At 37.3% G+C, this 23309-nt stretch overlaps 1 protein-coding gene and 1 pseudogene across 2 annotated transcripts in view; both read right to left on the bottom strand.

Annotated features, from left to right (window-relative positions):
- Positions 1 to 23309, bottom strand: part of GRID2 (glutamate ionotropic receptor delta type subunit 2) — a 1393668-nt gene that overhangs the window by 538924 nt on the left and 831435 nt on the right. For both annotated transcript variants that reach the window (XM_036259309.1, XM_036259315.1), the window contains 3 exons: positions 23229 to 23282; positions 13385 to 13558; positions 6092 to 6253 (listed from right to left, as the gene is read on the bottom strand). In XM_036259309.1, coding sequence (XP_036115202.1) covers positions 6092 to 6253; positions 13385 to 13558; positions 23229 to 23282 — 390 coding nt within the window. The remainder of the gene's footprint in view (positions 1 to 6091; positions 6254 to 13384; positions 13559 to 23228; positions 23283 to 23309) is intronic.
- Positions 593 to 2607, bottom strand: LOC118637297 (annotated as a pseudogene).

Here is a 23309-nt window from a genome sequence, read left to right as displayed (position 1 = left end):
TAGTGCTGGGACTGGAGTCACTTAGTAAGAGGTACAGAGCATGTGGAGATAAGCTGCTGTTTGTTTGGGGTTTGTGGACCTCTGATAAGTTTTAGGAAAGTTCACAGCATGATCTCAGGCCAGCTACTTGTGTGGGTTAGCTTCTGAAAGAGGTTTAGACTGGGAATGTGAATTAGGTAAGATTGGGTCTCAAAAAGTCATCATGGTGGGGCAAGAGCAGTGTTAGCCAGGTTGATGGAGACACAGATTTGGCACCAACCAACCTGTGCCTGCTGGCTGGCGGGAGTGGGGGTGGAGGGCTGCTCATCATAGAACAATGGTGCCGGCTAGCACTTTAATTCCCAAGAGAGCTGCCCCTCTAGGCCTCACCCTAAAGCCAGACAATTCAGTGCTTCACAGTATATTCCTGGCATTTTTTGAGGTGGTATCCATTCTGTGGAGCTTAGGGTGAGTGTTAGCAAGTGAGTCTGTGCTGAGACCCTTGAAGAGGACACCTGAGTCTACATAGCTGGATATTTTCAATGATAGTATTTTTGTTGTTGCCATTGTTGTTGTTTGGATTCCACTGAGGCCTAGTAGGATTTGCTACTGTCTAGATACAGGTGAGTTCATTAAGCTGACAAATAATATAAGCCTTTGCAATGAAGAGAGTTGGCTGCTCCATGACTTCATGTAATTCTAATCTTGTACTTTCATCTTCTTAAACTCACCAATACTGCAGATACCACGGTCATTCAAGACAAGGCCACCAGTCTACAGGACCAGCTGTCTCATCTTGGGATCTTTCTCTACATGTGTCCTTAGGTCAACTGCACTGAAACATTTCTCAGATGTGTACTGGTCCAAGAGGAGCAAAATGTACATACGGTGGGGCAGCTGGGCCTTGCTGGTCCCAGGGTCACCACACAGCAGGATGTTGATGCCAGCATGAAGTCTGCCCCTCTTTGTGTGACTAAAATCTTTCCTTGTTTTCTGGAAAAACTGAAGTATGATTCCCTTTTATAAATCTTCATGTCCTTACATGCTCTGGCTGAAGCTGAAGCAAGTCTCTCATAAATGTCTGGTTTTCTCAAAAGTTCCGTAAGCAATTCCATATACTTCTCTGAAAAAGTTTCTGTTCTGCTTCTTTATCTGTTTCTTCATGCAGATGTTTTTTGTTTTGTTTGTTTGTTTTTTGTTTCATCCTCACCCGAAGGCATTTTTGCATTTATCTTCAGATAGAGCAGGAGGGAGAGAGGAAGGAAGAGAAAGAAAGAAACATCGATGTGAGAGAGACACATCGACTGGCTGCCACTCACACGACCCCAACTGAGGCCGGAGACAAACTGCAACTGAGGTACGTGCCCTTAGCAGGAACCAAACCTGGGACTCTCTGGTTCATGGGTTGACACTCTAACTGCCGAGCCAAACCAGCCAGGGCTTCAAGCAGATGTTTTACATCCATTTTCCAATAAAGAGATCAATGTGGGTTTTGTAGAAGACTTAACATTACTCACCCTTGGACTGCCTCAATAGGAACAGCTCGATAGATGTCTGTAAAGTTCACTCTGTCTCCATGTTGAACCTTGTCAACAAGATCCTTGTGAGCAAAAGAATGACAGTGTGAGGTATCTGCCCTGCAGGCACATTTGCAGGACATTCAATGTTCAGTTTTTGCTTATGAGAGAACACAAAGCAGTTGTGAGTCAGTGCCACACTGTGGGTGGTGCAGCAGCATTCACAATCACAGGACTCAGTGATTCAGCCATGGTCCATTTCTACCAGGACAGTGTGGGTGCACACCTAGCACTGGAAGAAGGCCGTATGCATCTCTGGAATCTGCTGAGACATTGATGATAATGAGCTGGGCAATGCTTCTAGATCCAGATTTCCCATATTCCTAGTCTTCAACACACTGAATGATCTTTCTTGATCTGATGTTCTAAGACTGAGTCAGGTTTAATGTCAAAGAAGATCTCATTGGCAGCCATGTTAAAAGTTGGGATAACTTCATGTGGGTAGCAGATGAACTGTCTGTAGAGATTTCTGTTAAATGATTTTATGTGTTCATAGTTTACATTTAAAAATGGCTCCTCAAGAATATTAATCGTCTCAAGTAGTCACATGAGCAGAAGTTCAACAATATCTATGGAAACTTTCTTCTTCTTTAGCCAGAAAGTCAATAGAAAGTTGAAGAAATTTCTGAAAATTTTCTTTGCATGTTGACAAATTTATATCTGTTTTTCAAATCACAAGGTTTTGTTCTTGCTGGCCCATACTGTAAATCTACCTGCAGACCCTTCTGTGCAGACCTTAGCCAGGTGAGGCCTCTGCCTCATGGGTGTGTCCCCAATATCACTACTTGGGGTTCCCTCTACAAAGAACTAGGAGTGCCATATGCCAGTGGTGAACTAACATAAAAAAATCAAGAGAAACAGTGCAGAATGCATCAGAGGAGAGCTGTGAAGTAATGTGTCTTCTAAAGCAGGGTTTGCAGGTTAGCTCCAGGCTAGGTCAGCCCCAGATGAAACCTCCTGTCATGGTAGAATCCTCCCCTCTATGTCTCTGACATGGAGATTTCCTGACTTCCTCACTTGGAGGGAGGAAAGAGGGCCACCTCCAAAGCATCCAGGGCTCTGGAGTGTACCTGGCAGGTCACACTCCCAGACACCCAAGAAAAGTTTTTTAAAGTTTTAAAAAGTTATGAAGTATTAGAACTAAGTGATAATTTGATTTGAAGATGATATAAATATATATATGAAAAACACAAGAGAATAAACTACAAAAAAAGAGTAAGAATCAGGAGTTAAGTATCCAAAGTTGATGAGATCAGTCATAAAATATATCAAACATCAATAATTAATACCTACAATAACTAATTTAAATATATAATACAATAAAATGTTTCATCAGAGTGAGCACACACATATGCACACACATCCACACACATACTCAAAACTCTGTAAACGTGTAGGAGTAAATAAAATGAAGTAAGTATGAAAATGCTGTAAATCTTTACTGAGGGCTATAAACGTGACTATATATATGGCTAGATACAATGTCCATGAATGGGAAGACTCAATATTTTAAAAATTATTAATTCTCTCAAAAATATTCTATAAAATTTTTATTAATAACACTGGCTTGGGGAATACTGATGAATCTGGAAGAAATAAACATTCGAGAATTAACGTCTAATTTTTGAAAAAAGAAGAGAAATGTGGAGACACCTATTCTACCAATTCGAAAACTAAATTATAAAGCTTCACACAGGAATGCCTTGGGAACAGCCCCTTCCTCTAACTGGACATTTATAGTGCTTATGTCAACTGCAGTGCTTTTTAATTCTTTTGCTTCATCTTCCTAATTAGAATATAAATAATTAAAAAACAAACATTTGTTCTTTAACTTATTTGTCACCCTGCTGCAGCACACAGGCTTTGTAACGTGTACATAGCATGCCCTTAAGGTAGGCATTCAGCAGTTACTTGAATGTAATTAAGAATTTCATCACTAGAATATTCCCACGGCCATAAAGAGCCTGAACGCATTTGTGATGTTTGGAGTTGACTTCTTTTTAAGCTTTGTCCTCCCTTTCCCCTTTGGCTCCACACCTGCACAGACTGATTAAGAAAGCCCATCCTGCACCTCCTTCTTTGACACCCATGGGAAATTTAAGCCACACAAATCTCCAGACCAAGTAAATGGAAACTATTTCTAGCTCCAACCCCTAACCACTAGAAAAGCCCAGTTCATTCCCTTCACTTGGCCCAAGCTACACTGAAACTGCGGAGGCCCATTCTGGTCTCCCCAGGAGTCCCTTGTGAGTAGAAGATTTTCTCTCAAATTCTCTTTGTGTGAAGTATTATCAGCCTTGATATCTGAATGAGATAACCAAAACACTCATATGAGACAAAGTAGTCTAGGAAAAAAATAAAAAATTTTAAGGTTATTTTGAAATGTGAGGCAAAGAGTAATAAATTGAAAATTTGCAATCTAGTATATAAATAAACTTAGATTCTAAATACATAGAATGGATATATTCCTTTAAAATGTGTTACTGGGCTAAGAACTTACAGGGGCAGATATGCAAATATCCCTCCAAAACAGAATTTCACAGTTACGTATTATATCATTATTTTGATTATAAATTTTATAACAGCAACATTTTGCATATTGAATTGCTCCAGAAGAAATATCTACATTTAATGGTATCTTTCTTTTCCTTCTACTGATACTCTCACTAAATGTCGCCTAAGCAACGTCCTGAACTATTATTCTGTCTTTGTGAGACAGCTTCAGGAAATGAATAAATTCAAGTTCTGTATCTTAGCCAAACCATGAATTAAATAAATTGATAGGATCAGAATCATGTTCAACAACCTCTTTTTGATCTATACCTGCCAACTCTCTGCACAGATAGGGAGATCCTAGCAACACCCTGATTTTAAAGTTGACTTGCCCACTTTCATTTGAAAACATTTCTCTGCCAATATATTCAATACACTTAGTTCTCCCGTACTTCTGTTGGTAAGAAGTCAAATTCTTATGAAAGTGATTCTTTTGCAAAGAGGAAGCAGTACCAAGAGAAAGATACAGGCTAGACTCCAACCGAAACATTTCTTCCTTCCATTTCTTGCTTTTGTACTTCTAGCTTCCTTCTTAATGCTCAATTTTTAGACTCTTCTTTGAATTTCCAAATACTTTCATGTTTCATTTCATTTCTCTTTTGGCTTCAGCAAAGAAAGGCAAACACATGCAGAAAGTAAAAGGATACGTAAAATAAAGAACATAAACTTCCAAATGGCTGTCTCCTCTGAGGTACAGGAGAAATTTGTTTGTTTTATTAATCATTTCATTTTAAATCCAAGAGGCTGTGTGAGACAAATGGAAAACGCCAGCAAGGGTGACATGACAAAGAGGCTAATAAACTGCAGAATGTTTAGAGCACTGAGAGAAACTGCACAACGTAAACTGCCTCCTGGGAAGGGAACAGGTAGCTGAGGGGAAGCGGGTCCCAGCCAGGCTAAACGCGATGACAGTGCAGGAGAAGAGTGTCATCAAGTACCAAATCGTTCACACGTGCTGCAAGATATTAACTGTTTGTGAATTATACCTTGAATATAACATAAATTAAAGATCATCACAGCCAATGTCTTAGCATGTATCACCTAAAGGAAACAAACAGCTAACTCCAAAGCACATTTTATTGCAGTTGATGGTGCAGTGTAAAGAAAAAAACAACAAAAAAAAACTTGTTGTACTTTGAGACAGGACCACAGTAATTTAAGCATCTCTTACCCTAATGCCATAACGAAAGTAATTTAAAATATTTCAAACACTAACTCTTCAGCTTTTAATCCTTATCCAAGGATATTTTTCCTTTTTTTTTTTAAGATAGAGTGGAAGGGAGAGAGGGAGAGAGAGAAACATCAACATGAGAGAGACAAATCAATTAGTTGCCTCCTTTACGACCCCAGTCGGGGCTGGGGATTGAACCCACAATAGAGGTATATGCCCTTGACCAGAAATCAAACCCGACTCCTTGGTCGGCTGGTGGAGGCTCTGACCACTGAGCTAAACCAGCCAGGTGCTAACATTTTACTTGCGTAAAATTCCCTTACAAATAAATAAGGGCTCCCTGTTTTGTATGCGTGAAAGTGTCTATCCTTTTATTTTTAACATTTCATTTCTCCATTACACTGTTTTGTGTTTTGATCTGGCAGCAATATTGAGGGGAAATCCTTCTAAAAGATATCTCCTCTTTATAGAAAATTAGAAGAAGTGGTCCTGGCCAGTTTGGCTCAGTGGTAGAACATTGGTCTGTGGACCAATGAGTTGGGGGTTCGATTCCAGCCAAGATTACATATCTTGCTTGCGGTTCCTTCCCGGCCCTGGCCGGGGTCGTGCGGGAGGCAACCAGTCTAAGTGTCCCTCTCACGTTGATGTTTCTCTCTCTCTCCCTCCCTCCCACTCCATCCGAAGATAAATTGAAAAATATCCTCAGGTGAGGATTAAATAAATAAATAATTAAAGAAATAAAAATGAAAGATTTCTTAAAAAAAAAGAAAGAAAGAAAATTAGAAGGCGTAAAAGGCTAATGGTAAATTACCTTCTTGATGGTCTCCAGCATGGATCGCCCTCCCTGCCAGGGCTTGGAGCTCTTCCTGATGCATGACAGACTCGCCATGCTATGCCACTTCCGGTCCTCCAGCTTCTTGTGGAAAGCATTAGCAAGCAGAAGCACCGTGTCATATATGTAAAGGTTTGAGATCTGGAAAGATATTACACAGTGATCATTAGTCATTGATGCCAACCACCAAGAATATGGACATAATCACCTCCCTTCCTGTCCTAAATGGCTGGTTTGCTGGGTTACTTATTAAGCAGAAGGTTTCTTTTTTCATTTCCCGGGGTATTTTGCCATTGAGAATGAAGTCTTATCTGGTTGTATGCTTCATTGCCTTTTCAGCTTATGTAGGTGTGAAAGAGAAGATAAAAAAGAGAAGCTTTGACAGAGGCAAGGCTGTTAGTGTCAGACCTCAGAAAATCACCGGCCCTTCTTTCTTCCCGAGGAGGTGAAGAGCTAGGGGCTTAGGACTGGAAGGGCAAACTGAATAATACATTTTCTGAGTACGTCAGGGTTTTGCATTCTGGTTATTCAAATGGAGAAATATCAACTAGATCTTACATATAAGATGGGTGTCATCGGTATTAAAAAAAGAAAGCAGCCATCTGTGTGAACATTTGTGCCTATGGGGCTTCAGTAATGAAAAAGTGAGAGGAAACAGCACCATTCATAAACATTACATTGATCAAGAATCTATACAAAATTAAAGAAGTATACCCATGCACTGCAATTCATTATTACAGCATACCATAAACTATTAACTTTGTGCATGTTTGTTTATATTAAACCTTTCATTTTCTTTTTTTTTTTTTTGTGGTACGTGCCCCTAGCAGGAACCGAACCCGGGACTCTCTGGTCCAAAGGTCAATGCTCAACCGCTGAGCCAAACTGGCCAGGACTAAAGCTTTATTTTTCTAAGGTAACCATGCTATTATCTTCCTTATATATAGATTGAGAAAGGAATTACAGAAATGCTAAGAGCTATTGCAGTCCCACAGTTACCTCTTGCCAGAACCACTATCCATACTATCAACTTCTACAGGTGTTTATTTTTAAAATAAATTAGAAATTATTTAGAAAACATAAACAGCAAGAGATATCCCATGGTGATATAAGCTGTTAAATGTTAAATTATAACCTCTCTGAAGGAAAAATCAAACATACAATAAAAAATGAGAAATCAATGTAACTATGAAAATTAAATCCATCTTAGAGCATTTAAATACTCTCAGAAATGTTAGTGTCTTATCGCTGTTTTTTTCCTGGAAACAAATGCGACAGTTTGTTCACTGCCCTTTGCTTATAATTAATCATGAAGGAATCTTATGACATTGTCTACCCCCATCACAGAATAGTATGAAGTTCAACTCTTAGGATAATGAAAGTATGAAGCTATTGTACAACTATTCTTATTAACAATGCCCTGTGAGTTTTCCCTCGGTACTTGGTAAATCTTTAGCCATTCGTGTTTTTAAGCATGATTTCATATGTGTAATATTTACGAGAGGCAGTCCTTTCTTTAAAGAGACACTGAATACTCTTCTGTCCTGTGTGGAATAGCAGTTTGTTCCTTGTAAGGAAATAGGAGAGGAGGTTATTCTCTTCCTCCCTCTCCAGCCCCTCCTCCTGCCAGATAATTACTAGAGAGACTTTTGGGGCGGGGGGATGAAATCTATAATAAATGAAGAGTGAGACTTGAAGTTAAAAGTGGTTGATGAATCAACATTTAGTCTGAATTAGACTGTGAAGATCCAAAAGGAAAAACTGGAAGAAACATGAAGGAACGATGAGTCGGCTGTATCTAAAAAAAATCCAGAAGGAATCTTTTGATGATCTCTCAATAATGGGCAATAATCTGGCCTTTTCTAACCTCTTCTAGCCCTAAGGCCCAAATGTGCTAGCTCTACCCCTCTGGCATTACTTTGCTTCTCCCTCTGACTAACTGCCTTAAGTGTGTGTGCGAGACTTGTGGAAGCATTCTTTGATGTCTCTTTATCTTTCCCAACTCCTTAATTTCCTCTAAGACTTAATTCCTAGGAATCAGGCTAGATGAATCCCACCTAACACCTCCCAGGGCTCCCTCACTTCAGGGCTAACTGGGCAGCCCTCTTATCTCTCATAGCACTCAGTGCAAACCTCTGGTGAACCATACCATGATGCTAGGACTGCCTTTCACACTATAATACGAGTTCCTTCTGGACAGGGGCTCATATCACATGTAATTTTCCCCTTTGTGCTTTTGTTTCCATTATTTTTTACTTTTCCTTGACTTAGCCTAGAGTTTAGCACATACTTTGTTTTTGTTTGTTTGTTTGTGTATCTGTTTGTTTTGGATAAATATGTGTTAAAAAGAATAGGAAAAACATAAAAAGAACATCAGGTAGGTTTGACAGAAGTCAAGACGTCAAGAACACATCCTGGGTTCCATCCACCCCTGACATGCTCGTGGCACAGTCTCTTTTGCACACGTTGAGGCATGTACTTGGAGCATCCATGCTGGTTTGAATGGTGGGTTGTTTGTATTCAATACGTGGCAGGTGTTATCATCAAATGACTGCCTCTCCTCATTTGCCAACATGCCACACTGCAGGATCAAAGGGAGGTGATGACGTTCTCCGAGTTTTTAATTACCTCTTCTTTCTTAGATCAGTGCCCATTCTCTTTTGAAGTTTGTGTTCTGACCTATGCCATACTTGATTGGCCCCTTTCTGCCATCATCTGCTGACCTCCTGGTCACTCTTTATCCAGGAGGTCTTTGACTCCTCCCTCACAGTGACCCCAAACATCTCCCATTAAAAAGATCATTTTGATTTCTACAGAGAGGATCTTTACTTCTATTCTGGCTACAACCAATATATGTGACTATTCACCGGACACAACACACACTACCTCGAATGTCTTAAACACTAGTACCCCAGCATCTGACCAATCATTTGTAATGTCACTGCACGTGTCTCCTGCTTTCACCGAATCACCGGCACTCCTCTCCTCTCCATGGCAACCTTCCGGTATTTGACACCATCTATCACTTGTTCTGAAACATCCTCTTACTTAAGTTGTTCCTCATCTGGTGTAATTTCAAGGCTGTTCATCATCTCAGCTCTCTTCCTCTGCACTCCTCTTACATTTCAACGTTTCTGTTCCAAGTTTTGTACTCAGAACTGACACATTATTGCAGATACGATCTGACTAGGAGAGAGATAAGGTCTATCTCTCTTGATCTTAGCAAAATGCTTCTGACATAGAGACCAAGATTCCATTAGAAAGGTTTAGTACATATGCCTTGTGCTCTGCTGATACCAAATCTAACTTCATCTCACAGCCTTAAACAGCTGTCAAACCGGGGCTCACCCATCTGGAATTCCTGTAATGGATTTGGATCCTATACTTTATCTCTGTGAATTTTCAACTGTTAGGCTTATTATTGAGGAAATATTAACTTGGATCTTGATTATATAACACAATATAAGCTTTCTTTCCTAGCTTTATGTCATTTACAAATTTGATAGGCATATTTTATTCATTTCCATCACATAGTGATAAACATTTAAAAATATTAGGTCTAAAAATATCCTCTTCTGGATGACCATCCGTTATACCAGCCAGGGCTCCCTTCTTTTTTAAATTGAAACGTTTACCAATGTCTTCTTATACCTGAATTTTCTTCCCAAGGATATCTCTAGAGTTTCAAATTATAATATTGTGATTATACTTGCTTGCTTATTTATTGTTGAGCAATTATTTTTCAAACCTCATTTTAGAGGGGTGAAACAAACTCTTATCATCTCCAAACCCCTGTTTTTCTAAAACAGTGGTTAATTTTTAAAATGACTTTTATTTAAACCTTTCCAATTTGAAGACAATTTTTGTTAGATGGAGAAAACAGAAGCAAAGATTTAAACATTTCTTTTTCCTCTCCATTAGCAGCCAAGCTAATATTAGTTCCATGAAGCAACAATAAGTTCACTTGCTTTTTATTTCATATATTGCTAAAAACTCTGTTTCTAGCTCAAAGGTTTCTTTCATATTTATTTTTTTAACTTTAGCTAATCATTGATTTTATTCTTTCTGACATTAATTTAAAGATTTTGGAAACTTATTTTTTGTTTTTTCTAAATCTTACTTCTCTTTCTGTGTATATTAAACTATGTAACAGCCCAGAGATCTCCACTCAGGCCCATTGTACCCTCTTTTTCTCTGCTTTGTTGATTATTGTTATTTTATGTTGTTTTTAGAGGTTGCTTGAGTCATATTTTTAAATCTTTATTTTTCTCTGAGTTATTCTTTTTTAAATATGTTTTTATTGATTTTTTTTTTTTTTGAGAGAGAGAGGAAGGGAGAGGGAGAAATATCTATCAGCTGCCTACTTGCTCCCTTCCAGGGATGGAGCATGCAATCCGGGCATGTGCCCGCACCGGGAATCAAACGAGGATCTCTCAGTCCATGGAACACGGCTCAGTCCACTGAGCCACACCTGCTGCCTGAGTTATTCCTAATTGTACCTTGCTGGTAAAAGTATCTGTGACTCGCCTGGCTGGTGTGGCTCAGTGGATTGAGCATCGCCCATGGACTGAGAGGTCCTGGTTTGATTCCCAGTCAGGGCACATCCCGGGGTTACAGGCTTGATTCGCCATAGGGAGTGTGCAGGAGGCAGCTGATCACTGTTTCTCTCACAACAGTGTTTCTATCTCTAGCTCCCTTCCTCTCTCAATTAAAAAAAATCAATAAAAACACACTTTTAAAAAAAGTGTCAGTTATCATATTTATCCACATGTTTTTATTGAGGGACTCTAAGATGAGATAAGGACTCTTACTTCTCCTAACCATATACTCCCAAATTTTCAGTAAGTATTTTTCTTACTGCTTTCTTTAGTGTTAGTGAGGATACCATTTCCACCAAGGCAAGCCTCATGCCCTGCTTTTAGTGGAATGTTTTAAATTCAAGTCTTGCATTTAGACTCTTAATTATATGACTCTTCACTTATCAAAGTTGCTGTCCATTGTCCTTTCCTATATTAATTATTCAGTTAAATTCTATTATATACAATAGGAAAGTTAATGTGTAATAAATCTTCAAAGAAAAAGTAATTTTCTTACATCTGTGTGTTTGAGGGGAGCACGATGAAAGTGTGGGGTACAGGGACGGTGCTTCCTGTACATCGTTAATTCCTCAGGTGAGTCGGGGAATATAAAGCTATATAAAATATTTGTTTCCTTGATTCAAAGAAATCAATTAATTGAATCAGAAGGATTATGTTGTTAGGTAAAAATGTGCTTTAAAATAATATGTAGCTATTTTCTTTTATAACAATTTGTATACTTCCTGCTACTTCTTTTTACAGAAACAGTCTAATATTCCAAATTTTTCTGAATCAAAATTCTTTCATGTTTTTCTACATTTAAAATTCTATCATTTCCATATAAATTATACTCATGATCAATTAACACAGAAGGCTGGGTCATTATAAGGATTTAATAAAATTGGCATTAAAATTTAAATAGGTCTTGTTTGGGCTTCAGAGTGACGTAGTTTGACCATTGCCTTCTCCTTAATCACAGTCAAATCCACAAATATTCACAAAGGTGCAAAGCACTGTTACAGGTATGATCGGGGATATAAGGATAAATTAGTACCTTATTGGATTTCTGATGCCAGGTCCTAGAGGGAAACTTTCAAAAAAGAGCTTAAAATCTAGTAGGAAACAGAAAGTTCTATGGGCAATGATCCCTAAGTCAGCTGCCTGTTAAATACATGCTGCTCATTACAATGGTATAATTATGAAAAAATAGTCGGATTCATAGTAACTCATCTAAAAAAGTCCAAACAGGACCTGGCCAGTGTGGCTCAGTGGTTTGAGTGTCAGTCTGAGCACCAGAAGGATGCAGGTTCGATTCCCAGTCAAGGGTACATACCTGGGTTGCAGGTTTGTTCCCCAGACCCTGTCCGGGGCAACCAATTGATGACTCTCTCACATAGATGTCTCTCTCTCTCTCTCTCTTCCACCCCCTCCCTCCCTTCCACTCTATCTAAAAATCAATGGAAAAAAAATATCCTTAGGTGAGAATTAACAAAAAAATAAAATTTAAAAATCCAAACATAACTAAAAATAGGAAGACTGTGGATGTATCATTCAAAAGAAGTAGTTTTGCAAAATTACCTTATTTACCTAGTATTATTGGGGATGAACTAGTTCTAATAGGGTTATATTTCTAAAATGTTCAAACTGAACATCTCTAGGTACTAAAATATTTTTATATTAAACATTTTGAAGGAATAGTTTTCTGAAATATATATTTTTCTTACTTCTAAAATTGACCATGACTTTAATCTTTGTTGATATCTCAGAGATATTATTTAAACACTAATATGCTGGCAGTCTACTACAGTGATACCCTTAGGAACTGTGTCATGACAGAGTTGTTTGTACAGTAAAATTCCTTCACTGAAACAATATTGGAATTAGATGATCTGATTGACTTCTTTTTTCCTGTCTCATGCTTTGTTAGACAGTGCCTACTGTTGTCCATATGCCTGTCTTTTGTAATGCCTCCTCCAAATTGACATATTGAGATTTTCTGTGCAAAGAGGGAAAAAAAAGGTCTGATAGGATTTCCCTAAGAGAAAGAAAAAGGGTCCAGGTGAATCCTTAAAGGGCATTATTATGAGTACACTACAGGGACGTGGTGATCTCTCTTTTGCTGCCCAGAAATTTTATTTATGTTCAAATTCTTTGTTGAATTCTGAATAGCAAAGATTACAGCTATCCCATCTGAGTTAAATACGGCTATATTATACTACAGCATTTTTTGCACTTCTGAATAAAATCTTTGTGACACTCATCTTAAAAAAAAAATCAAACTGGACATGAATCTTAAAAAAAAAAAAAAGAGCCTATGTCTTTGTTATGCTAAAAATATAGTCAAGCAAATTTATAAGCTCAATAAATTGGAGTTTGGCATTAAGGAGTATCAATCTCAAATTGTACCATGAGAAATGTTATGGATCTACCTAATTACTGAAAAGGAAATAAACTTTACTTATTATATTATTATTAAACAAGTAGAAATTTTGCTAAAATGAAGTTTGAAAGATTAGAAACACATATTTTTATTGCACTTCCTAAAATGCTTCAACTTAATAAATTGCTGGAGAAGGGGAATAGTTCAGAAATTTCAAACGTGTACAATTTTAAATCCAATACAACTCAGAAACCTCTCTCTACAATTGCACAACAAAGCACCACTGGAAAAAATATTCCGACACTTAGAATATACCTCCATATTCTGAGCAAATGGGTCCTTTGGATCACACAGTGTTGAAGATATTCGATGGTTGCCACGGAAACATCGCTGACTTATATTCTGGGGGACTGGGAATGTCTGCCGAATGATAGTTAGCCTTCCAATTGACCTTCTTACAAGGTCCTGTACATCCACATCGTTTATTTCCTATAAGATAAGGTAAGATATGGAAGAATTAGAAATGCTTTAATACAGCAACTGTAACACAAAATCTATTAATAAGTCGTTATCTGGAAATGCTAAGGGATTGTTACTGTAATACATTTGCTTAATGCTTAGCCTTCATCCAAAAGAAAACAACATACGTTCATTAAAATGATTAACTTATTTGTATTGTCTGTCTGTGACGAAATAATTCCAAATGGAGAAATTGACTTAAATATACTTACTAACAAGTTTATAATTTATTATGATGGACACATTAGAAAAATATGTGCTGTCTACTCACACACATACACACACACAAATCACAACATAAGTTGTTATTATAATTCATTATTCTTTAATGTATTTCAAGATACTTGAGTACCTAGGAAGATAATTGGAATGTAACAGTAATATATATTATTCTTAGCAATGAAAAATGGAGCTCTTATATAAGGCAAGTAGAAGGAGCAAGAGGGGATATTATTTTTGAAGACTTTTCCCAGTTATATCTTAGAACTATAGGTGTTAACCCATACACTATTCTTAGTTAAAAATAAATTTAACAAAGTGTTCGCTAAATGTTAAATAAATAAGTTAGTGTGTCATAATAGTCTTAACATAAAATACAGTGTGAACCAGGATGAGTGAATGAAGAGATCCAGTGCTCTTTATCTAAATTAATGTTATTTTATACACAAGTGTTTGCCAAACTCCAAGGAATATATTTTAAACTTGCTGCTCCCCTGCCTCCCAACTCCACACTTAAATTTTGTGATTTAACTCAATCATGGATATAGAAGCAATAAAAATAAAATATTTTTATCACATACATTTGTTCTAATTGGAATGCATCAGAATAAAAGTGATCAGAATAAATGTTAGTTTTAAGGCAATCTTTGCTAAAGCAGTTAGTGTGCTTCGTAGTGACCATTGGAACCTAAACCAATGAAGACTTTGCAATTAACATATTATTAGTTTCAGTAGATTGTTATGCAACAGAAATAAAAGACTTGACACAAGATAAATTTTAGAATGCATTGAGCCTTCATTAGTTTGGGTTCAAAGGATTATTATAGAATAACGAAAGACAAAAAGACTATTTACAGATGTAAATGTTCTTCTTTACTGGACTAATCACATATTCTTCTTTTTTGTAGCATCTATTTGTTTTAAAATTCTTAATCTTTATGAAATACAGATTTTTCACAAAATAAAATAACATGTGCCATCAGCTGTATCCAGTATAGTATCCTGGATTTGGGGTTGATTAATACTTAATGTACCATAAAATAATGGTTTTCTCAGTTTAAGATGCCATCTTTGTCCTTTAGTCTGTGTCATTTTACTGGTCACCAAAAACTGGCAAAAAGCAGGTCACTTTTTCATTTTCTAGCACCTACTCAATGCAGATTTATACAGTGTTTTTACATCATTTTTAGAAAAATATTTTTTCTTTCTGGATTTTAGAGAGAGAGAAAGGGAGAGAGAGATAGAGACATCAGTGAGAGAGAACATTTGTTGGCCACCTCCTGCATGCCCCCCACTGGGGATTGGGCCCACAAGTTGGGCATGTGCCCTGACCGGGAATAGAACCGGGGACCCCTTGGTGCATAAGTCGACGCTCAACCAGTAAGCCACACCTGCCGGGCTCCACATCATTTTTGCCTTAACCTTAAAAGGAATTTTTAATAATTAATTAATATTGTCATGCAGTGTCTTTACATTTTTAAAATTCCATATTGTGCATTTTCATTTAAAAGACAGTGAAAATTGTACCACTTTCTCACAATATTAACTAAATTGTGGTCTTTTTTTACTTTAGCAATACTAAATTTTATCAACATTTCATCTAACTGTATCATCTCTACCTGGCTCCAGCCATGATGAACTACAATCAGCATTTCAGAATAAAAATTATACCAAGTGCCTGCTATGTTAGGCAAAATACTAAGATCACCTGTTATCTTATTTTCTGCTGAAAACAATAAGGATTCAGTACAGTTATTCTCACTTTATAAGTAAAGAACTGACAAGATTTCAACTCTTCTTTAAAAATATTCTGTATTTACAGTACAGTATTAGTTTACAAAGGTCATCAAATGAGACACTCTCTAAAGTAACTAATTATACAAGAAGTCCACCTTGCCTTACAAAAATTGTTTGGATCAATATTCATGAGCAACAGGGTTTAAAACTATAAAGATATATTATTTTGGCATATAATAGCTTGATAATTCTATAAGGAATGATAAAGTCACCTAAAATGAATCACAGTCTTTAAAAAGAGGACTACTCCAAACCCACAAGAAAGAGATGATTGTTTTTTATTGATTCCAATAACTGAAGTTCTTAAGTGTCAAAGCGACTAGAGTATATCTGAGGAAATATCAATTTGAATTGAATATATTTTGCCTATTATTATTGAGGCAAAGAAAAGAAAGCAATTTTCTTCGAGGAAAGGATCTGCCATTCTGAATGAAACTAACAGACAGTCTGTCTCCAAAAATTCACTTACAGTTTTAGTTTTGACATATGATTTCAAAAATAGTTTGATATTGATATAAAAACTTGATTAGGCAGCTATTTTATACGTACAGAACTTTATTTCTGCATTTCAAAAGGTGCATTTCAGGAAGGGTAGGTGTCATGCTACATGAACTCTGAAAGCCAAGGGAACACTTAATCTATTAAGTGATCCTTTCACATGAAAAAAAATCCAGAAGTAAACTTCTGGATTAAAATATTAAGCTATTGTATACTCTATTAGAATGAATATTGCTCTAATGCTCTAAATGTTAAAATGTTTAAACTCTCTGACTTTTCGAAGCAGTCGTGTGAAGAACTAGTTCACCAGCTCCCTCTCCCACGCCCCCAGCAGCACCAAACATGTTTATCTCTATAAAACATATAGAAATCTGCTGAGTTTTAAAGCAGAAGCTGATTATAAAATTATTTCTCTTTTGTATACTCTTTATATGGAAGAGTATATTTATCAAAGAGGAATTAATATTATATATAAAATGGGTAAATATGGTTTAGTATGCCTAATTTATTTTCTATTTTACTTCTTTAGGAGCAAGGCATACAGTCTTTTTCCCCCCAAAATAATTTACATGGATAATAACAAATGATTATCAAGTCAAATTATTCAATAAAACTTTGCTGTTTACTTTGCTGTGATGGTTTAATGTCGGGTGAATCCTGAGCTGTGTAATAATAAAGGAAGAAGAAAGCTAAAATAGCTGGTAGGACTACAACTCCACAAACTTTCAGGAAAATTTGACCAATCCTGAATCTTCGTAGGATATCAGCTTTAGGCTTAAATTCCAGGGAAGGAAAGACTTAAAATATAATAGATCAGATGCGAATGTATATAAACTGTTTCAGAAAAGGGATCCCTCTCTCCTTCCCTACGCTTTTACCAATTTTTTAATCTAACAAAGTTACCGGCTCATAGCAGGTACTCACCAAACTATCTTAGACAACTGAAATTTTAGGTCTAGACACTGGGATGCTTTAATAACTTTAATAATTCTGAAGAAAACAGATTTTCATAATGATATTAAGCAGTTGTGGTGCAGTTTGACAATGTGGTGCAGTTTGAAAAGATTTTGCTCTTTGTTGCTGTTTTTCCTACTATGCTTATATTCTTCATGCTTTAGCAAAGATGATCCTTTGATGCTTCCATAAAATTTAACATTAGTGTGAAATAATTATAAGCACATTATGTGGAAGTACGGAGTAAAACCAGCTGTGGGCTGTATACCAGCAGGAAGAGGAGCAGAATGGCAACTCTCTGCTTGACAGATCAGTAGTGAGCAGTTCAATTAATCACTAAACTAAAACAGATTAAAAACATCCATTATACATACAAACATTTAAAACTCAACAACAACAATGACTTCTCCTTAACTGCAGAACTCAGCAGTGATTAACAAAGAACAATGACTTAAACTATTTATTTTCTTAACTTTATTTTTATTGTTGACACTAATATAAATGTCCTTATTCTCCACTCCCCATTCTGCCCACCTCTACCCAGTCTCTGTCCCCCATTCCCTCTGGCCATCAGCACAGGCTGTCTGTGTCTATGGGTTGTGCATATATTTTCTTTAAATAATCCCTCCACCTCCTTTCATCCAGCCCCCCCTTCCCCTTCCCCTCTGACAGCTGTTCGGCATATCTATGCCTCTGCTTCTATTTTGTTCATCAGTTTATTTTGTTCATTAGGTTCCACACGTCAGTGAGATCATAAAGTACTTGTATTTCTCTAACTGGCTTATTTCACTTAGCATAAAATCTCCAGGTCCATCCATGCTGTCGCAAAGGTAAGATTTCCTTCTTTTTTTGTTTTATAGATTTAAACTATTTAAATAAGACATCAGGGCACCAACGATCGGCTCAGTATTATCAGGGAATAGATGATGCATACAGCCTCACACTTCTTGCAGCACTAATTGTGTGTATCTTCCTGTCTGAATTTCTAAGTTGTGTAAAATTTAAATAAAGTGCTAGGACATCTGCTTGAGGACCCTGAAGGAATGACAGTGCTTACATGGAAAGGCTGTTCTGAGCTGGATCCACTGATGATTGTAGAGAGAAGATAAATACCATTATCCACTACTAACATATGATTGATTACACCATATGAGCTAGCACCGCATCTCATTATTATAGCACAGGAAATGCAAATGAAAAAAAATATTGTTTTCAACTTTCTGCCTCAATTTGTACCACGATGTACAATGCCAACTTTGATTTATAGTCTCTCTCTAAAAAATTATTGATGAAATAAGATTAAATAAAAGTTTGCAGCCCATTTTAAAATTTGCAATAAAATAGTAGTAACACACACTGCCCTGGCTGGTGTGGATCAGGGGTTAGAGGATAGGCCTGCTCACTGAAGGGTCTCAGGTTCGATTCCTGGTCCTGGTCCAGGGCATATACCTGGGTTGCAGGTTCAATCCCTGACTCAGTTGGGGAACTTGTGAGAGGCCACTAATTGATGTGTCTCTCTCACATTGATCTCTCTCTCTCTCTCCCCGTCCCTCTCTCCCTTCCACTCTAAAAAAATAAAAATAAAAAAATCAATGGAAAAAATATTCTCTGGTGAGAATTAAGAAAGAACAAAAATAATGGTTACACAAACCAAACTAGACAGATTCTTGTTTTCCAGGTTCAATTAAAATGCACATTTGTATGTTGTTAGGGTTTATTGCTGTTGTTGTTACTTTTAGAGTTTATTAGTTTCCTAGAAATTCTGAGAAATCTATGTTTCTTCTTTTATGGACACTAGGGTAAATTATGACTCAGTCATTATAAATTTGTATACACGAGACTGTAAATCAAGTAAAGGTGGTGAGAGTCAAGTTTTCCGAGGCATATTTCAAAGAGAATGAGGTGCCCGAACTATATGTGAATAAAAGTCCTCATGGCAGATATACTGATAATTTTGGGGGTGGAGGGATGAAAATACAGAAAACTTGCTTACTCTCTGAGTCTTAATCTAGTACAGATAAAAACAATAACCAATATATACAGTGTGGTCTGTGAACATCAAGTTTTTCAAAGACTAGATGAGATTGACTTGTCTAAAAAAAAGACACCTCTACTCAAGGACTAGGAGAGAGAGAGAGAGAGAGAGAGAGAGAGAGAGATTACGAGGTTCAGTAGTGGTAAAGGAAAGTTATAAATAGTTATGACAGTAGAAGCCCAGGTGTAAAGGAGCAGAAAAATAACTGAGGTCTTCTATGCTGCCCTCTATACTTCTAGCATTCAGTGAGTTATTTGCTGGTTAGCTTGCTTTGTTTGTGTGCATACTTTACTTGCCAAAGAATGGCTCAGACTATGGGACATCCATTTAAAGACAGCATTTGCCCTCCTAAGATTTTATGCAATAAAATGTAATGATAACTTCAACAAAATGAGCCATACTATTTATGAAAGATAAACTAAAATATAAACTGGTTTTATTCCTTCCATGATATTCACCACCAGTGACATCCATGGTAGTCTACTCAGTCAGACTTCATCTATGTGACATGATAGAGTGATTTCTTCCACAGTGCAAACTGATACACGAGCGGCAGATGGACGGATTGTTACCAGAAGGGGGACCTGGCCCCTGGAGGGTCTGCCTAGGGCCAGCCTGTAGTGTGTGGGTTCATGACTTAGTGCAGAAAAAATTTCACAATGCGAGTGTGGGTGAATTCTAGAGGACGTTTATTGTAGCTGGGGACAGTGAAACAAGGAAGGGCTTAGAATGAAAAGCAGCAGGAGAGTCTAGGCAGGGCTGCTCTGGCTCACTGAGAGGTCAGGTGACAGGTGCAGGGGGTTTGTCTGGAACCAAGTGCTGCTGCCCATTGCTGCCCTGCTAGCAAGCCTTGTGGGGTCCCTTAGAGTTTAGAAGAGGCATGCCTGTGGGGGAAGGGTTGGTGGGCCTTGGGTGTGCTCCTGGAGGGAGAACATCACTCCTGCAGGGAGAACATCACTCGGGCCTTCGTTTATAGGGGTTTTAAAGGCTGGGTGTTTAGGGGAGGTCTTTGGGGAGGATTGATAGACTCTTCATCAGCTTTATGATGATGTACCAAAATGAGGGTTATTCTCTTAACTTCATTTGTACTTGGGTGTGGTTGGCAAATGCCACTAATTGGATTTTTGCTGTCTCCCTGAGTAGGATAATTTAAGCTATTTACCCTCTGATTGAGGAGAAATGCAAACCATTTACTCTTAAGTGTCCCTGGATTAGGGAAGATAGGATTCACTAGATGGCTGCTAACCGCTTGGCCTCTAGATTTTCCAGGTGGCTGGAAACGGCTGCTTAGCTCTCTGTCTCAGTTTCCCTATTCTGCTTGTTGTGGCTTATTAGCCTGTCTCAAGATGACCACTGGTGTGCTGGGAACTTTACATGGTTCATACTTTTAAGATTCAGGTGTTTTAGAAGTTCAATTGGATATGGATAAATAATTAATTCAGGGGTCCCTTCTTCAATCTTATCAAAGAATAGAATAGAATGGGCATTTCCATTTAACAATTAAAAGTATTAACTAGTTTGATTAATTTATGTTTCTAAGGAGACCATAAATCACTTTTTCTTCCTAGCCAACTCCACTGACACAAACGACTAAAATGACTCCAACCTGTTTACATTGGAAAATCAGTTTACATTGGAAAACCCTTCAGAAGGTGGTTGTGAGATAAAAAGAAGGAATTAGGAGGATTCTCTATTTTTATTTAAAAAAATTTTTTTTCTTCATTGATTTTAGAGAATGGAAGGGAGGGGGGAGAGAGATAGAAACACTGATGAGTTTGGCTGGTGTGGCTCAGTGGTTGAGCGTCGACCCACGCACCAAGAGGTTGCTGGTTTGATTCCCTGTCAGGACACATGCCCAGGTTGTGGGACTGATCCCCAGTGGGGGGCATGTAGGAGATGGCCAGTCCATGTTCTCGCTCATGTTTCAATTTCTCTCTCCCTCTCACTTCCTCTCTCTGCAAAATCAACAAAGGAAAAAAAATTAAAAAAAAGAAACACTGATGAGAGAGAACATGGATTGGCTGCCTCCTGCATGCCCCCCACTGGGGATTGAACCCACAACTTGGGCATGTGCTCTGACCGGGAATAGAACCAGTGACCTCTTGGTGCATGGGTTGATGCTCAACCACTGAGCCACACCGGCCAGGTGAGGATTCTATTTTTAAAAATAATAAGTTAGAAAATAATTAAATCAAGAAAAAAATAAGGATAAATGGCTCCATAAGATTAAAGTTAAGGTAGCAGAAATTTCAAATATATAATCTATAAGAAGAATTATAAAAAAAGAAAACAAAGCAAAAACAACCAAAGCTTTAGACTGGAAAGGACTGTTTTAAATCCCATTATCACCATTTAATAGTTGTCGGATATTTGGCAAATGTTTTAAGTTCTTTGAACCTTAGATTCTTCGCAGAAAAAAACATAAGTGAAAATATCTAATCTGGAAAGTTGTTCTGCAAGCTTGCTAAGTTTCTCTTTCCTTTTCTCTATCCTGATAGTCATTCTAGAAGGAAATTAGAGGTTATTAGACAATCAGAAGCAGATCTCACATGTACATGTCACCTGTGGGGATCTCAGAAAAAACAGATCTTGTTATAAATTTTAAAAATATACTTATAGCCCTGGTCGGTTTGGCTCAGCGGTTAGAGCATCTGCCCATGGACCAATGAGTTGCGGGTTTGATTTCGGTCAAGGCCACATTCCATGGTTGCAGATCATCCCTGGCCCTGGTGGGGTTGTACGGGAGCCAAACTGTCGATGTGTCTCTATCACATCAATGTTTCTCTCTGTCTCTCTCTCTCCTTCCTCCCTCCCACTGTATCTGATGATAAATAGAAAAGTATCTTCGGGTGAGAAATAAAAAAAATTAAATTAAAATGTAATTATAAATCATAAAGTTTGGCCAATCAAAAACAGGCTTGCAAGATGTTTCCAGCTTATTTTTTCTACTGAGTTAAAATGAACCAGTCCATCAATGAAGTGTGGTGTAGGAAAAAAAAACAAAACAAAAAAACTTGAAACTGGAAATCATTTTAATTCTTTCCTACGTAAAAACAGGCAAATTGTTTACTTTCTATGAACTTCACCCCTCAGTACCTCATAAAGTAATGTTTAATACTCAACAAAATAATGTGTGAGAAAGTGATGTTTGAACTTAAATATGCTATGATCACTATTGCAGTACCATTTATTGAGGCGCTGTGTTAAAATGATTAGATATATCACTTAACTTTTATTATGAACTCGTAATGTAAATGTTGTTAAAGTTACTGTACAAGTGAAAAACCTGAGGATTAGGATTCTTATATAGTATATCCAAAATAATACAGCTAACCAATTTTAGAGCCAGGATTGATCCGATCCTGCTGACTGCAAAACCAGATTTCTTACCCCATATGCTATTTTTTCCCTGAAACAAAATTTATTATTCCATAATTTAATACGTCATATTTAGTGATACATAACACATTATTTTTATTCATAAGTAATAGATTTGATTTAACACCAGGTTTTGTTGAGGACAAACCCACAAGATCTCATTATTTGTCCATAACTGATCCATTCATGGTCCTTTTGGGTTCGAAATGCATTTCACAAGGCTCCCATAATGTATTTTTAAGCTTATGGATTGTTGTTACAAAAATAAAAAACTTTCACAAGGACTTCGACAAGCTCATGGATTTTAAAACAGTTGTATTCCTTTATGAAAAGAAAAAAAAAATTGTTCTTGTTTCTTCGTATTCATGTGCTGAACTACTTAAGGGGGGGTGGATATAAACAGTTCTAGAGACATTAAACTCCACAAGCACTCCCCTGGCGGATGCACTTGCTCACAAAGAGGAACTGTGCTTTGTGTACTGCTGATCCCCAGAAGCAGGCACTGTGTTCCAGCGGAAAAGGCTCAAAGATACTCAGTGGGGAAGACGGTCTCCGTTTATTTTATTCATACAAAGCCCTTTATAATTAAGAAAAAAAAATTACTTCGTATCCTATTTTTATTTCATAGAATTCACTCTGTGAGCCGAATGTTTACTTTATGTTCTGTTTCCTCTTAGGAATTCAAGGCCATAGGAAATGCTGTGACTGTACATACAAAAACAGATCCCAGAGTTGACAGCAAGGTGTAGTTGGTTTTACCTCATTGATAATGATCCAGTGACAGTCAAAAGCGATCAAATTAGTCTCCACAACCTAGAACAGAAAAGAAACCAGCTTTCA

This window comes from Molossus molossus, unplaced genomic scaffold (genome assembly GCF_014108415.1).
Source record: "Molossus molossus isolate mMolMol1 unplaced genomic scaffold, mMolMol1.p scaffold_m16_p_1, whole genome shotgun sequence".
Classification (NCBI taxonomy): Eukaryota; Metazoa; Chordata; class Mammalia; order Chiroptera; family Molossidae; genus Molossus; species Molossus molossus.
Note: the sequence above shows the minus strand (reverse complement) of the source record. Positions and strands in the feature narration are given on the sequence as shown.